At 38.1% G+C, this 17,652-nt stretch overlaps 1 protein-coding gene across 1 annotated transcript in view; it reads left to right on the top strand.

Annotated features, from left to right (window-relative positions):
- The window catches only part of epha6 (eph receptor A6), a 166,368-nt gene that overhangs the window by 80,358 nt on the left and 68,358 nt on the right, over positions 1–17,652 (top strand). Inside the window, exons 4-5 of the mRNA XM_044217017.1 lie at positions 3,894–4,049; positions 6,925–7,260. Of these exons, the coding sequence (XP_044072952.1) occupies positions 3,894–4,049; positions 6,925–7,260 (492 nt within the window). The remainder of the gene's footprint in view (positions 1–3,893; positions 4,050–6,924; positions 7,261–17,652) is intronic.

The raw sequence follows: 17,652 nt of genomic DNA, 5'->3' as shown, positions 1-17,652 counted from the left end.
GCATATCATTTATCTAGACATAGAGTAGCCCTACGCCGGTACAGCAACATGCAAGGACATACTGACAAAATGCTTTTTACACAAGGAAAGAAATAACCTAATGTATTACATTAAGCTGAATTTACAAGAAGACACGATTAATTAAGAATTTATTACCGTCAATAAAATATTTTCTTCTTTCTTAAATTTAGTGTAAATGATGAAGTCAGTTGAAACAGACAGTGTATTCACAAACATCTGCTGCTTATCTTGGCAGGCAAGACACGCTTTAGATTTTGCTTCCACTTCCTTTTTGGTATAATATACAGTGTTCTTTATGTATGTAAATATTATTACTGTGGTATTTAGCTCTCTCATAGTCTGCTACCTACTGAGCCTGAACACACCATTAGCATTAGACCTTTTTGTACCTTTTTGTTCGCACTTCGCCTTTGAAACACTGAGTACAAATTCTTTATTTTGTTATCTGTTTCTTACCAGCGAGCCCAAACACAGCACATAATGTTCTTTTTTTTTTTTTACTTTATCTTGATATACATTTTTTTTCTCGCAAAACAACACTCATCTTGAAAAGGCAACTCATATACAGTGGTGTGAAAAAGTGTTTGCCCCCTTCCTGATTTTTGCATGTTTGTCAGACTTAAATGTTTCAGATCATCAAACAAATCTAAATATCAGTCAAAGATAACACAAGTAAACACAAAATGCAGTTTTTAAATGAAGGTTGTTATTATTAAGGGAAAACAAAATCCAAACCTACATGGCCCTGTGTGAAATAGTGATTGCCCCACCTGTTAAAACACAACTTAACTGTGGTTTATCATACCTGAGTTCAATTTCTCTAGCCACACCCAGGCCTGATTACTGCCAATCGGTTACTGTTCTCAATCAAGAAATCACTTAAATAGGACCTGCCTGACAAAGTGAAGTAGACCAAAAGATCTTCAAAAGCTAGACATCATGCCGAGATCCAAAGAAATTCAGGAACAAATGAGAAAGAAAGTAATTGAGTTCTATCAGTGTGGAAAAGGTTATAAAGCCATTTGTAAAGCCAGCGAATCACAGTGAGAGCCATTATCCACAAATGGTGAAAACATGGAAGAGTGGTGAACCTTCCCAGGAGTGGCCGGCCGACTAAAATTACTCCAAGAGCACAGCGACGACTCATCCAAGAGGTCACAAAAGACCCCCCAACAACATCCAAAGAACTGCAGGCCTCACTTGCCTCAGTTAACGTCAGTGTTCATGACTCCACCATAAGAAACTGGGCAAAAATGGCCTGCATGGCAGAGCTCCAAGACAAAAACCACTGCTGAGCAAAAAGAACATTAAGGCTCATGTCATTTTTGCCAGAAAACATCTTGATGATCCCCAAGACTTTTGGGAAAATACTCTGTGGACTGACGAGACAAAAGTTGAACTTTTTGGAAGGTGTGTGTCCCATTACATCTGGCGTAAAAGTAACACCGCATTTCAGAAAAAGAACATCATACCAACAGTAAAATATTGTTGTGGTAGTGTGATGGTCTGGGGCTGTTTTGCTGCTTCAGGATCTGGAAGACTTGCTGTGATAAATGGAACCATGAATTCTGCTGTCTGCCAAAAACTCCTGAAGGAGAATGTCTGGCTATCTGTTCGTGACCTCAAGCTGACGCGAACTTGGGTTCTGCAGCAGGACAATGATCCAAAACACACCAGCAAGTCCACCTCTGAATGGCTGAAGAAGAATAAAAAGAAGACTTTGAAGTGGCCTAGTTAAAGTCCTGACTTGAATCCTATTGAGATGCTGTGGCATGACCTTAAAAAGGCAGTTCATGCTAAAAAACCCTCCAATGTGGCTGAATTACAACAATTCTGCAAAGATGAGTGGGCCAAAATTCCTCCACAGCGCTGTAAAAGACTCATTGCAAGTTATCACAAACACTTGATTGCAGTTGTTGCTGATAAGGGTGGCCAAACCAGTTATTAGGTTTAGGGGGCAATCACTATTTCACACAGGGCCATGTAGGTTTGGATTTTGTTTTCCCTTAATAATAACAACCTTCATTTAAAAACTGCATTTTGTGTTTACTTGTGTTATTTTTGACTAATATTTAAATTTGTTTGATGATCTGAAACATTTAAGTGTGACAAACTTCAGCAAGGGGGCAAACACTTTTTCACACCACTGTACACATTTTCACCTCTCATCAGGTGATCGGCTTGAATGGGAGGTCAAGATCTGACTAATTTATATCAGTTGGCTAGTTAACTGAATTAATGACCAGCCCAAACAGATGCAAACACAAACCCACTGAAGAAAAATTCCATGAGCATGCAAACTAAAAATATAAAAAAAAACAATTCTATGTGATCCTCGCTCAATAAATAAATAAAATAAATAAAAGTACATACAGACAAAATCAACAGCCTATAGGTGATAGGCCTATAAATGTTTAAAGGTAAGCTTATTCCATGGTCAGGTTAGTGTTTTAGTGGAGGCAATACAGCCGTCATAAAAAACAGAACCATGAAGCATGAACAGCTTCAAGAGGGGAGAGAGAGAGGGAGATAACTTCCTCAGTTGGTGCACCAAGTATTCTGAAATAAGAGATTAATTTCTTCAAAACACCAGCATCATATGTACAGAAATCCCCCACCGCATAAATGAGGGGAAACTTCCCTACATCTTGAGAAAAAGCATCAAAATAGCTCTCTTAGCTGCAGGGCTCATCATGTTGGTTTTATTTTGGGGAAGTGTGTCTAAACTTTCACTTGATGGAATGGTGTAGAGATAATAACATGGAGTATTTGGTTTGAATATTTCACTCAGTGTTACCATCATAGAGCCTAACTTCAATGAAGAGCTGTCAGTGGCTGGATAATAGCTGGAAACTTCTCTGACCCCATGATGTTTTTCTAATGAAGACATGGAAGATTGGAAACCCAAAATTTAATAAAAACAACTTTGATCTACTCATTAAGCTCCTCAGTTGATTTATAAAACTGCCCATCAATACAGTCTATTGGGTTTTTATATGGATCAACAAAGTAAACTACAGTAAAGGTAAAACATTCCAGTAGTCTAAAAAACTACAACTAGGTGCAAAAACACCCTCAGACTGGTGTAACATGTGATATATTTGTATGTTTTCTGTCAAAGAGCCGTTCTGTCATCACACTTTCCTCAGCTTTAATTATTCATTGAGAGTTACACACCAGCAAGAAATATAAATTCGGTCTTATAAAGCTGTGACTATCAGTATCCTCAGGGTTAACCCTTTTTTCTTATTCAGGAGAAAAATATGTGTGGATTTCTTCAGTGGTTTGAGTCCAGTTGAGAAAAATTAATTAATTCTCAAAGTAAAACATTTTCATGAAAAAATAATTAATAAATATGTGTGTCTTTGTGTGTCCATTAAGCTCTTTTGTTTTCATGTAAACTGAAAAATCTACTTTTTAATACGTACAGTAAAAGTTCCCAAAACCAGAGCAGATGTCTCATTACATTTTAGTGAACCTTGCTGCATCAATTTCCATATTTGAAAAGAAAACCTGATTTTCATGAATTTGTTAAGTCTTTAATGCTCTGAGAAATGAATTTCCAAGATTTCAGACATGGTTAGCATAATGCTAAATTGATGATAATTATTGACAAACACCAGGAAACTCCATTGCCTCTTGTTTATTTATGTTATTTGTATGGCTGCTTTAAACAAATCATATAGATAGGAATTTTAGAAACATTATGTCATTTTTGGTTTCTTAACAGCAAACAATGTGTGTCCCCTTGGGTCCTCATGCACTGGGAAACATTATGTTGATATGGGATATCACATCATATCATGTGTGCCAATTAACATGGCCTGGCTTTGCTCTCATATCCTGTCATATTGTCTTTCTGTCACCACCAGCATGCCACCCAGGTTTCTACAAGGCATATGCTGGAAACATCAAGTGTTCAAAGTGCCCTCCGCATAGTTTCAGCTATGGAGAAGGCGCTGCTATCTGCCGCTGTGAGAAGGGCTTCTTCAGGGCTGAGAAAGATCCTCCAACTATGGCTTGTACACGTGAGTATACCAGCAAACAGGGCTTGTGTCTATTACTCATTAGACACATAACCACATAGATGTATAGGAATTTTAGTCATCCTTTTTGATGTGATCAGAGTCATTGGAGAGCTTTGAACCACACTGCCATCACTGCAACTATGTTAATTGTGAATTCACGTTAAAGATTTCTATACTTGTGTATGCTTGTCTGGGTAAGTTATTGCTTTGTCTCTAGAGCTGGTGGATTACTCCAGTGGTCTCTCAGAATTTGCTGTCCAGTCTCGTCTCCAGGACTTATCGGGTGTGAAACTGTACATTAGAGAGTCTCTGGATGAATTACATGGCCTTTGTTCAGCTGCCTCATCTTCATTGATGATTCACTGACTGTCATTACGACTTCATATTTGCATTAAATTACAGTTTAACCGGACTAATTCTCCTTTAATTAAAAAGCCATTTAGCTGTCACTGAGATAGACGGGGGCCACGTCTGAGAGCTCTACAGGGTGGAAGAGTGTATTTGTCTTTTACGGCAAGACGAAGCCAAGTCATTGTGGCGAAGCTGTGAGTTTGCAGAGGAGATCTGCTTATAGAAATCCTTTTATACAATACATTTAAACCTGCAGGCTTTCCTTTCCAGTGCAACAACAGTCTCTTACTGTTGGATAGCTATTAGAGCAGTTCATCTGTAAAATCACTGCTCTACTAGCAGTTAAACCAACTTATCTCCACAAATTTAACAATTAAGTATTGATCCAATAGGTTTATATATGCCTACCACAAAAACAACATGTTGGAGAAAGGTGTTTCAGATCAAGATCTAGCTTCTTCAACTCTTTTTTTTCCTCTGAAATATGAAGACATTAGACCAATAACCAGGCTGATACCATCTAAATTAACAGTATTTACATATAATATAACATTTAGACACCAGCAAAAAGCCATAACTCTACTCTGAAAATGGTTGGGTAATTTATCTTCTTGTGAAGTAATAGTAAAATATGAAAAAATGGTCATCAATGCCTACTTACAAATAGACACCAGACTCAACATGCTAAATTGTTTTTTAGTGCCTTGTTCAAGGGCTCCTGTTTGTTGTCGCACTAAATATTCCAGGCAAAAGCACATTCTAAATATCCAAGGCCACTTTTGCTCCCAGTACAAACAAACACTGTGTATAAAGGCTTGTGGGGGTGTGACAACCCAGCAGACTAAAAGAAGTAGACTACCACATCTATTCTAACAAGCTCTGAGTTCTGTGTTTATGCACATAATGCATTTTAATCAGGAGTTTGTAGGCCAGAGCATAAACTATTTGCTTGATGTCTAAGTAAACAAAGAAAAGAAATGGAGATTAAAGGCTGAGGGCCTGAGAGGAAAACAAAGGCGGAGAGCAAGGAAGAGAGGATGTCACATGAGGAGAGATAAAGGTGGAGAGAAAGTGTAAAGGCTGTATGGAGGAGACAGTGAAGAGAGAAAGGAAGGAGGATGCTGATACCAATCTCCCCCTAGAGGAGAATAGGAGCTGATTGATGGCAGTGGGGTTGCTCTGCAGGAGGGGAGGTGGGTGGAATCTCCTCGATGGAGAGAATAGAGGAGGTGAGATAATGACAGATAGAGGCAAAAGGAGATAAAGAGAGAGAGAATGGACATACGCTGACAGAAGTGGAGGAGGAGTAGGAGGAGCTTTCCTGTCTGCTGAGACTTTTAGCAAAGGTAGGGAGGGAGAGGGATGGAGGGATGGTGAAGAAGAGGGAAACATCCTATTGTCTAGGCAGACAGTGAGCTTGGCAGGACGGGAGTGTTCAAATCCCTCAGGTCTTTTAACTCCACCCTGTTGACAGCTGGCTGCCTGCTATAGCACAATACTTACCCTAACACACAAACACACACATCCAGAGAGTACAAAAATATCTCAACAAAGTGAAATGTGAGGGAGGTGAAATAACTTGTTTACCGCACGAGAGAGGAATGCATTATGAAGAGTTATGTGGTACAGCATTAATATGTGATATTTAACCTTAACAATTTTATACTGCAATGTACCTGTGTGAAATAGAGCTGTTTTGGAGAATAGATTAACAGACTATGTTAATATATGTGCAGAGCATTTAGAATTCAGCTGTGGTGTACCTCAGGGGTCAATTTTGGGTCCTGTGCTTTTCTTAGTACACATGCTATTGTATTGTATCTTCTCTCCTGCACCGTAAATATTGGCAATTTGGTTACTCTAATGAACTTGTTTGATTAAATTAAATGTCTCGAAATCCATCTCAACCGAGATAGCAGTAAATTGTTTTGTTTGCTTGCAAACTTTAGCACTTTGTAAAAAAACACTGATCTTCCACAGTTCAATAAGGAGAGATCAATTGGAGGTGTATAAATATATTTATTGAGGTTAGCAACAGAAAACGACTTTAGCGATTAGTCTCATCGATGTGAAGCATCGAGTTTACTTCCTGTTAACTCTACCGTTAGGCAGCAGTAACGTTAGGTAACGTTACCTTTGCCTCCAACCTTAGTGATCACCTTACAGTGCTTTTTCATCCTTAAGTTAGTTACTTCACTTTTCACAATTAGCATTGTACATTTTGTTATAGTATTTACCATTCGCTTTTGTATATAGTGTTTTTTTTTCATTTTGATAATCACCTCATTGTCTTAGATAACTGTTAGCAACGTTAGCTAGTCACACAGTGTAGCACAAACCATAGCCTGATTTTCACAGCTTAAGGCAGTTTAAGAATAAGGCATTAATTTATGCTTTATAATGACTAATAAAGAGCCAATTTGCTACTAATATGCATGCTAATAAGCAACTAGTTAATGATGAATATGTGCACCTTAATAAAGTGTTACCAATTATTTTTCTTTCTTTTTTCTCCTACTGACAGGCCCTCCATCTCCTCCCCGCAACTTGTTATTTAATCTGAACGACACCTGTCTGATGCTGGAGTGGTCACCTCCCAGTGACACTGGGGGTCGCCGGGATCTCACCTACAACGTCCAGTGCAAACGCTGTGGCCCCGAGGCCGACCAGTGCCAGCTCTGTGAGGAGGATCTTCGTTTCCTACCACGACCGTTAGGCCTGACCAACGCCACTGTCACTGTCATGGACTTCTCAGCACACGCCAACTACACCTTTGAGATTGAGTCCCTCAATGGTGTGTCAGACATGAGCTCCTTCCCTCGCCAGGTAGCCATCATCACCGTCAGCACTGATCAGGGTGGTGAGTATGTATTATTTGATTTTTACTTGATGTTTAGAGTTACTTGTATGTTGTGTCACTTTTACACTGTGATCTTTAAAAGTTAGATTCTGCTTTGTTAGGGTGAACAACTTGATCCTTCCCATTACATCTACAGTACTCTCAATATACAGCACAAGTTCATCACAATGTGTCAAAGATCATATTTTACAAATAACATCGGTCTTTTCATACAACAAGTGTGGCCGGGCAGTGGCAAGAGTTAATTTAGCTAGGAACTTTGAATTGCAATGACCCTTTAACTTCACATATAAAAAGAAATCAACTAAAAAAAAAGTTAAATGCCACAGATTCAATAAATGATACATTTAGCAGTCAATGAAACGCAGAGACAAGGACCTACCCAAGAATACAGCTTTTATTATAGATTAAGATATATGCAACAAGCAATACACAGGTATAAACTATTAAGAATGGACAATCATTTATTTTAAATCTATTGTATTTTATATACATTGAATGATAAAAAATACTACATATCAAATGCACAATGAAAGCAAATGAGTAAATAATTAATGAGTTTTAGCCATTTGTAGTGGGGGAAAATTGTGGTCAATTAAAACTTTCACCACAAGGCACAAATAACTACCATAAGCAATAAAACTCTTTGGGAAAGATGTAAAATATAACCAAGAACAAATAGTGTTAACTTAACATACAACAAGAAACTATATTAAGCTTCACCAAAATATACACAAAAGCAAAATAAAGAAGGATACAGCAAATCAACCTAAACAAAACAAGATAAACAAAACAAATTATCCCAACAAAGCAGCAGTGGCAAGCAATCTACAAGAGAACAAAAATACTGATCTGCTGCCACACACACATGCTACAGAACAAACAAACTATCTGCGACCTCTACCTTGTCTGTCTCATGGATTGTGCAATACCTCATAGGCTCATACCACGGACTCAGCAGAGACACAAGGCTCGCTCTGAAGTGGGACCTAGAGCATAACATTGAGCACACATAACACAACAGTCTTTGGTATCTTAGCGTTAGCTGAAAGCTGATGTGAGGACATACCAGGTCCCTTTTCAGCACTGGGTTGTGGAAAGGAAGCACATCCTTATCGGACCCTTTTCTATATTAACTTTACTCCACTTCCAGACAGCCGACAGCAGAGCTGAGAGCTGACATCTCTAGAGCTGCTGCTGGGAAGGAAAGTTAACACAAGTGGCCTGTTAGTAGATTTTTTACAGTCAAAATGTGTACTTGCTTTGCTGTGGGGCTTAAAGTAAGGGGAATAAGAGAATGACAGAACAGATAACACTAAATATTACACTTTACCCTGGCTGCTGCCTTTTCCTCCCGTCATGAAGGCTATGGAGAGATATCTGTATTGGCGCATCGGTTGGTTAAGCCCTTTAAGCGGTTCTCTCTATATGCACTTATCTTGTGGCCACAAGTTAATTAAAACGTGCAAACAAATTGTATCTTGTGGGTACGCAATAGCATTTCGTCATACAATATACATATTTTTTCTGTGATCCTTCTGGGGCTCCATAGGCTAGGGAGGGACATATGGTGGCTCAAGAGGGACATTTTCACTGCTGGCTACACAAGCATTTATGTAGGTCAAGTGTAACTTCTTATAGCTTATTACTTATTAATCTTTTCTCACACCACTCTTATAACCCTTTTATTACTTAGCACTGCTGCCATACACTTTTGTATGGTGATAAATTGAAATGAAAGAGATCACAGCCTAATAAGCTATATATTATTAATTATCACAAATGCAGATCTTTAATTAGCTGTTAAAGCTCTATATGCTATGGTGAGGTCTCCATACATGTATATCAATGTATGCCTCATCTGCAAATATATGAAAGAGATACGTCCATCACATCGGATATGATGTGTTTTGGGATAGGATATATTCAGACAGTTCAGTTCAATCCATAATAATGTTGTCCCTGTTATGGATTATATGGTTAGGTGGGTGAACACAAATGCATTGCTACCTCTCCATCGTTCATTCCCATATTAGCAGAATAACTGAAATGCTTATTAGAGTTTGGTGAAATCTGATGGAAGACTGTGAGCCAGGGAACCCGTCATTATTTTTGGCAGGGATAGCACCACAATATGGCAAGAGCATTTCATGTTTGATTTCATCACTTATGAACCCTGAAGGAAAATAATTTTTCTCTGCATCTTTACATAGTACAGACCATGGAGCTATGAAGAGATTATTGCATATTTTTAAAGGTACCCTGTTAAGTTTCTGACTACTAGTAACACTATGGAGCAATGTTTTTCTTAGTGGGTCCCTGTTTGCTTGCACAGGTGACAGATTCCTGCCAGTGGTTAGACATGATTCCACCAATCAAGGTAGCAGTAATGCATCAAGAAACACAGCACTGGGGCCAGCAAAGGCAGGAAAGAAGCCTGCTAGCAAGTAAACATGGATGCAAATGCATTCAACGTGTTGGTTAAACCTCAAGGATTCACACAAGAAAACTCCACAGGGCACCTTTTAATGTTTTAACAGGTTTTTTTCCCAACACTTCATCCGCTCCTTACCAAGTTGTATTTATAACCATTTTCGAATGAGCCTGAAAAAGGTTTTTCTTTTCTTTTTTAAATGGCAAGCTGTTCATGTAATTGTTTGCCACATCCATCTACTGTAGCTACACAATAACTCCTGAATACATGAATAAATTGCAATCAAACTTAGAGGACAGGTGCACTCACATCTACTTAGAGCGACTCTGCAAAATTTAACGGCATTTCACGTGTAGATGGCAAAGCTTGATAAATTCAAACCATAACTCATTGGTCATGAGTTAGACTCCTGTGGAATTTTCCACACTTTATCCTTCAACCCTTATTCCAGAGCAGGAGTTGATCTCTGAAATTCTTGACCACCACTATCTAATCAGAATGTCTTTCATTGTATATTTTCAATCTGCGCGCATGATAAACAGTTCTGCTATTGTTAAAATAACCAATTTATAGGATTGTGGGGCCATGGCTATGAGTTCTTATTCAAATTTAAAATTAGCAAGCATTGTTAAATACATGATCTTTACTGTCGTCGTCGTCGTCTGTAGCCTTTGATGCAGTTTGTGGAGAAAGACAGGCCTAGAGTCAACTCAAAATGACATTAAGTTAATGTTCCTCTAGTATTTTTAGTTTTGCGTCCTTAACTGCTGCTGTAAATTATGGCAGAAGGCCAAGGAGAGGTTGACTCTACCTACCTACATGCTCCAAATAAGATTTTTATGCTGAAAGGCCCATATTTCCTCTGGGACATGGTTTGGTGTGTAGAACGCTTATGCTTTTAATTTGTGATTTGCAAACACTGTGTTTTCTGTTTTCTCCCTCCTTCCTCTCCTATCCTCCCTTGACTAGTCTCTCTCTCCTTTTTTCTATTGGTTGTTTGTCCTCCTCCTTCTCTCTCTCCTGTTTCTAAACATGTTTGTTTTTTCTTTCATCTTTGTTCTCTCCTCCCTTCTTTCTCTCCTTCCATCTATCCTTGTGTTGCTGTGGGAGTCTGGGAGAAATACATTTTCTCATACAGCCAAAACACATTAAATGCATTATTCTATGTCACAGGGGACAGCTCTAGCTTTTACAGGTAACTCAATGTTACACGCAGCCTTTTTATTTCATTAGGATGCCTAGTTTAGCACATAGTGGTGACAGGTCCCCAAGCTGTACACAAGACCCATTTCATCACTAATATACTCAGCTGCAGCTATTTAAAATGCTCAAGGAAAAAGACAGCCAGTGATGAAAAGTGAAAAGCAGCCTGATGATGTATTTTACCACTATCACTTTAACTGGAACTAGAGTTTGGTCAGTGTGTCAATGGTCAGTGTCACTGATGTGCCATTTGATGGAGGTTATTGATTACATAGCTGGCTGTATATTGGCTATAATTGTACAGTGTGCAATCCAGCCCATATGCTGATGATCCTGGTTTTTATTTCCAGAATTTCAAGTAGTCGTGACTATTTCACAGTGCAGTCTCAGCTTTTAGTGACAGGTGGCCAGTGGTGGTTTCAGATACTTTACTTACTTAAGTAAAAGTAGAAATACCATGGTTTAAAAATACTCCATTACAAGTAAAAGTCCTGCATTTAAAATGTTACTTAAGTAAAAGTACAAAACTATTCAGTGATTGATCAGTGATTATTAGGCAGAAACCAGAAACACACCTTTAAGAGTGTTATATTATTATTAATACATTGTATTATTGGATATTATAACTTAATCTTGTAATTTGTCAGCGTGTAGTCAATTTTAGGTACTTAATACACTACTGGTTATATTCCAAAAAATCAAAAAAGATAGCACATCTCAAAAATTCAAGTCAAGGAGAACAAAATACTCACATTCCACTTGTTTATTTGGCTCACATCACAATAAAAAAAACACTTATGCATTTCGGCATGTGCCTTTTTTAATTTTTTGGAATATACTCATTGGAATTTGGGTCTATAAGAATAATAATAATAATAAAAAAACTTTATTTATAGAGCACTTATCAAAACAAAGTACAAAGTGCTTTGCACTTTTCCCATTGTTGAAGAGCAACCTCTTTTGTCAATACACTACTGGTTAGTTTAATAGCAAACCACTGCATCATGTTTTCTAAGCTCCTCATATGTTTTGCATGTAAAATTTTAATCTGAAAAGTAACTAGCAACTGAAGCTGTCAAATAAATGTAGTGGAGTAAAAAATACAATATTTCTCTCTGAAATGTAGTGGAGTATAAAGTATAAAGTAGCATAAAATAAAAATTGTCAAGTAAAGTACCTCAAAATGAATTACAGTACATTACACCCCTGCAGGTAGCATGTTATTAGTGCTAGCAAATAATGAATGAACAAATCTTTTGAGTGTTTCCAGCCTAACACTATCTGAACCTGATAAACCCCTTACCTTCTTGGCTTTTGTATATTACCAAGCTAACTGCCAGCGATACAGATGGAACCATTATAACCTTAACAGTGCTACAAAAGTATTGTCACAAAGTGTAGCTTACTTTAAGCAGTGTGGGTGCTGACTGACGTGATTTTCCCTCTGTGCTTGCTGTAGATGTTCAAGCCCTTAAGTGCTTGCAGATGAGATTGTTTAGGACCACTGAAAAACAGTCTCAAGACTCAACCCGCACTACTTCCTATACATACTCAACACTTCCTTTGTAAACCAAACTGCTTTCTGTATGTCGAAGAATATCGAACTTTGGGATTCAGCAGATTTATTCTTGTACTAGTGTCAAACACTGGCCAGACATAGTGTTGCAGTTTTGTTGATAGACTATTTATTGTATGTTTTCATGTTAATAACAATTTGATGGTTTTAATGATTTAGTCATCTTCTCTCATCATCCAGTTTATACAAGTGTGCTGAGTAGAACTCTGGGAAATCGCAAACGTTGTCCACATTTTCATTTTACTTGTATTTTACACACCATACAGTATAACCTTTTTTCACACCTCAACTAGAAGCTAGTTTCAAAGGATTTGTTACTGAGGTTACTGAGAGCTAATGTCTCTGTTGGGGATAGAGGAGTACGATTCATACACACAAATAGCCCACACAGTACCAATTACTGTAAGTTATAATATTATTAAATATTATATTATATAATATTGTGACTTTTTTTGTAGAACTTAACATATAATTATTTACAGATTAGGCCAGGTGGTTTTTCCAACTGCATCAGCCTTTTAATCTCTAGCTCTCTTTTTTTGTGAAATGTAATGTATGTAAAAAGTGTCTTGAAAATTAAATGTGTCTCAAAAGGGGTTTATCCTGCCAACAATAAAGCTGACTTTGAGACTTTGTTGCTTTTGTGATGTATGGCAAAAGTCACACATCTCAAAAAGTAATCTGGCCTCATCTTCAGTGCAATTTCCTTTGCTTCACGAATTGTCTCAAATTGAACCTGAAAAAGACTTATTTATAGATCATTCTTGAAACAAGTTGATTTTTTATTGGAAACATACAGTACACTGCCAGATTCTTAACTTATTTGAAGAAAATAAGTTAGGGTTTTTTTGTTGGTTTGTACATTTTGTTTTTTGTGTTATATTTTGTTTGTTTGTTTTTATTTTTCCAGGAAGTACCAGTGTTAGCTAAACTAAAAATTCTGTCCCTGGGTCATATGTTCAATTTGCCAAGTTGAACATGGAGATTTCTTGCTGTGTGTAAAAGTTGGGTGAAAAGGTATAAACCTAGATCTAAATCTTACAACAAAATTGTATAGCTGTGCTATACAAGAATGCTATATAAATAAAGATTACAATAATATTAATAACCTTTGGGAGTTTCACAACAGTGTGGTACAGTGGCATCGACTTCTGGAAACGAGCAGTGATGAGCTTAATCTTATATAGTAAATCCTATATTACACAACTTCTTCCAACACTGTTTCAGCTAGAGAAAGAATTCTGCCACCTTATTCTTCTGTGTCTGACCTCCTTTACATGAGCTGGCTTGTGGCTGCACAGTTGCTGGTTGGAATTCCATCACTTGTTGGGAAATGAACCAGACCAGTGAATAAAACTGGACAAACTCATGTGATGTATCCATACACACACACAGTTGTTAATGTAGTGGGAACAGACTGGGTTTTACAGTACAGTGATACATAATCTTCCTGTCCCAGTCTATCACCTGAACTGATTTATTTCCACAACTTACACTGTAAAACAGTTTTTTTTCTGCATTTTTAGTACAGGGTTAATGTAGCAGTAATTACTAGATTCTCCTCAACAAATGCACATCACTGTGAAACCCAGTGTTACATTTGCGTAAACTGTACATGGAACCACCTTCAGTATTTCATCTGAATCATTCTCAGCAGAACATTTATTCTATAATATGTTACAGTCCTGCAAACACTGACTACACAGCTACAACATGACACTGGAAGAGGTCATCAGCCAGGCACATTGTTTTGATGAAGAATGCCTCTTGTCACATTCTCAGCAATGTAGAAACTGCAGTGGTTTTTGAAAAGGTTTAAAGTGTGCGTAAGGTCAGCATATTCATTCAACAAGAAAAGGAAAACTTGCATGCTGCAGTGATCAGATTTTCTGCGACTGCAGTGCTGTGCATACATACAAATACTTTTGCACATATGCTTCCCTAGAAACATCCACCTAAACCACTCTGTGATGGGCTTGTTCGCAAAGGTGCACAGAAAATTCGAACACCATTAGCATAGCGTTGCCATCAGCAGAAATGAGACAGCCATGTGAATTTCTGTGTTGTGGGGAATATCAAGTCGCTTGTAATAATGTACGCTAGCCATAGATAAATTAGGCATAGTCATTAAAATGCAGATGGCCCTTTTGGTAAATGCTTTGTGCCAGTGAGGTTAGTATATGATTTGTTGTGCCTATGATGGGCTGCTTTGCGAAACACACTCACACACACACACTCCAGTACTGTGCACATGCATGAGAGGCGTAGAGAAGCTAAGGCCTGTGATAATTTCCTGTCAGACATAACCTTTTCAATATTTTGTGATTCATACAGTGAAGCTCATCTGATGTATGCACAAGCATCAATCTTTGTTACACACACACACATGCACTGAGGCTGGGTGTGGAGAATTATAAAGCACAAGGATTAACAGCAGGGGAGTGTCTTGGCCTGGAGTAAATCCCCTCATATTTGGAGAAAGAGAAAAAGAGTCAGGAGAAATTATGTGTGCATTTGCAGTTCTTGAAGTCGGCACCAGGAACGTGGCACTGCCATGATCTGGCTGACTTATGAGTTTACAGTCAGCATAAAGATAGGGAGGTTCACTTCTGCCACAGTGGTCTTTTTTACCAGCTAGTAGAAACTCTGAAGGCCATCAACAGCAGGCGGAAAATGGGAGAGAACACAACTTCCCAGGGGGTGAGTGGGGAATCACCTGATCCTTCCCAACAATGAAGTTTCACTTGCACATAGCTCTAATTATTTTCGATCTGCACTGTTAGAAGAAAAGTGCTGCCTTGCTCAAGGGAACCCTGGGTGCTTTCCCAAAGTAGGTGACTGGGTCAGGAGGAAGAGAAAAGAGCCAGAGGCAGCTGGAGGACAAGTGACAGCAGGATTAGGATGTAGAAAGTTAAGTGAACAGAGGAGAAGTGAAATGAGGGAGTAGGCCTGAGAGGTAAATAGATATATATATATATATATATATATATATATATAAAGAGAGAGCGAGAGAGAGAGAGACAGAGAGACAGAGACAGAGAGAGGGGTTAAAGAAAGAAGTAGAGAGAGATGAAGTGACAGAGAAAAAGAAAGAGTGAAAGAAGCTAGAAAATGAGATGCAGAGTATGAGAAGATGATTGAGTGAGGAGAGGATCGAAAGAGCAAAGAGGAGGGTGGCAGAATGAAAAAGAGGGTAAATTATTTGACAAGAAATGTGGGCAGAGGATAAAGAGAGTGCGGAGGAAGAGATGCGGACACACAGAGATATCTGTGCAAACAATGTAAGTGAACATCCCAACTGTTGAAAGTTATTTGCTTCAACTAACTTCATTTATTCTCACTAAAATATACTCATTAACGAAACATAGGATAGACTCCAGCAGTGGTTTAGCTAACAACTTTGCGCATGCTCATTTTGTCACCTTGGTTGACCAGATTTTGCAGGGGTTTGCCTCCACCATATTGTCTTCTCCCCCCATTATAAGTGGAAACGTATTTCAGTAAGATGCGATTCAAGACAGCACCACCACACAGATGGGTCAACACCTTTTAAAAATATTCTAGTTTTTCAGGGTAGAGTTGAGGGTTGACAGATGAGTTGACAGACCTTTTTTGTAGTTTAGTTAAAAATTTAAAAAAACAATACTTTTTGAAGTTTCAGACTCAAAACTCAAAAACTTCTTAAAGTTCAAGTTACCTCAGCTTTTTTTGTTTTAACAGTGTGTGTGTTTGTGTGTGTGTGTGTGTGTTTGCTATACACGTGTATTAAATTAAATTAAAGCAAATATGCATTAGGGTGGAAGCGGAGATATCCATCAATGTGTAATACATGTTTGTGTATGTTCTTGTATGTACATTTAGGTTTGAAAAACATTGTGTATGTGTGTATACAGCATATGGACAAGGGGAATTCAAAAGTTATAGCTGGATTTCATAACATAATCTGAGAAATAAGTGGTGAGAGGGGGCGGACAGGTGGATGACTGCAGAAAGAGGCAAAAGAGGAGGAGGAAGAGGAGGAGAAGGAGGAAATGGCCTAGAAACAGGAGAGTTGCTTTAATCACAGGAAGCAGCTGGGTAATTGTGTATGTCACTGAAAGCAATCAGAGACAGATCGGGTTCTCAGTTGCGGCGAAGCATCAGAACATTCTTCCAGCAACTTGAGAGACTCTAATCAGACAGTCTTTTGTAGATGAAAAGCCAGTGGGTAAAACTAACAATTTCAGATCTGCATGATGATATGGAGTAACGTGGGAGGAGCTGGCGAGAGGAGTGCTGCTCATTGACTTGGCAGTGACTGCAAGTGTCCAGACGGTTTTCATTTGTTTCACTCTCCTGAAGGCAGATGTAGAAATTGTGCATTTGCAAGGATATTATGCCATAATCCACAAAAGTTGATATGAGAGAGTGCTTTTCTGCATGTGAACACACTAAACCATGCATAACTTCAGGGTTAATGGTATGTCATGTTAATGTGATTATCATGTAGTGTCTCTCATATTTCTTTTGATGAGTATGTCATTTTTCATGACATTGATTACCTTCGTTTTAAGGTATCTTTTATCATTTTCACCCATCGTCTACTTTCTCCAGTAAACGGTGCAAACCACACAGATATGCCAACACCAAGCATAATCTGAGACTTCATCAAAATCTAAATTGATTTGAGAATGTGCTTACCTGGCATGCAAGCTTATTACACCATGCACACAGAGGTTTGGAGTTAATGGTGTGCAGAATAGGGCGTAGTAATGAAAGATTAATAAAAATGATGATTCGGTGCAGAATGCTCAGGGATGCTACCCATTACAGCAAACCTCATCCACACTTTTTGGCTCATATTGTATTTGTAACTATTGTAGTGTCTAGATATTATATAGTGTCACTGCAACATCTTCCACTTTAGATGACTGTGGGTGGTCTAATACTCGTCACTAATTTCAAGGATTTGTGAAATATTGAATTTTCTATGAAAGGTTATCTCTGGTGAGCCAATCAGAGGCACTGATTTACTCGCGATCTGGTGCCTGTGGATTGATGGATGGAAATGTTGAATTAAAGCACACCATACTTACCATAAAAAAACAACTAAATAATTACAAGGAATGGGTCAACATATAGAATTAAAAAACTAAATAAAATAACAACATCCTAAACCCATTGCAGTAATAAACAAGAA

The sequence above is a fragment of the Siniperca chuatsi genome, linkage group LG12 (genome assembly GCF_020085105.1).
Source record: "Siniperca chuatsi isolate FFG_IHB_CAS linkage group LG12, ASM2008510v1, whole genome shotgun sequence".
In the NCBI taxonomy this organism is placed as follows: Eukaryota; Metazoa; Chordata; class Actinopteri; order Centrarchiformes; family Sinipercidae; genus Siniperca; species Siniperca chuatsi.
Note: the sequence above shows the minus strand (reverse complement) of the source record. Positions and strands in the feature narration are given on the sequence as shown.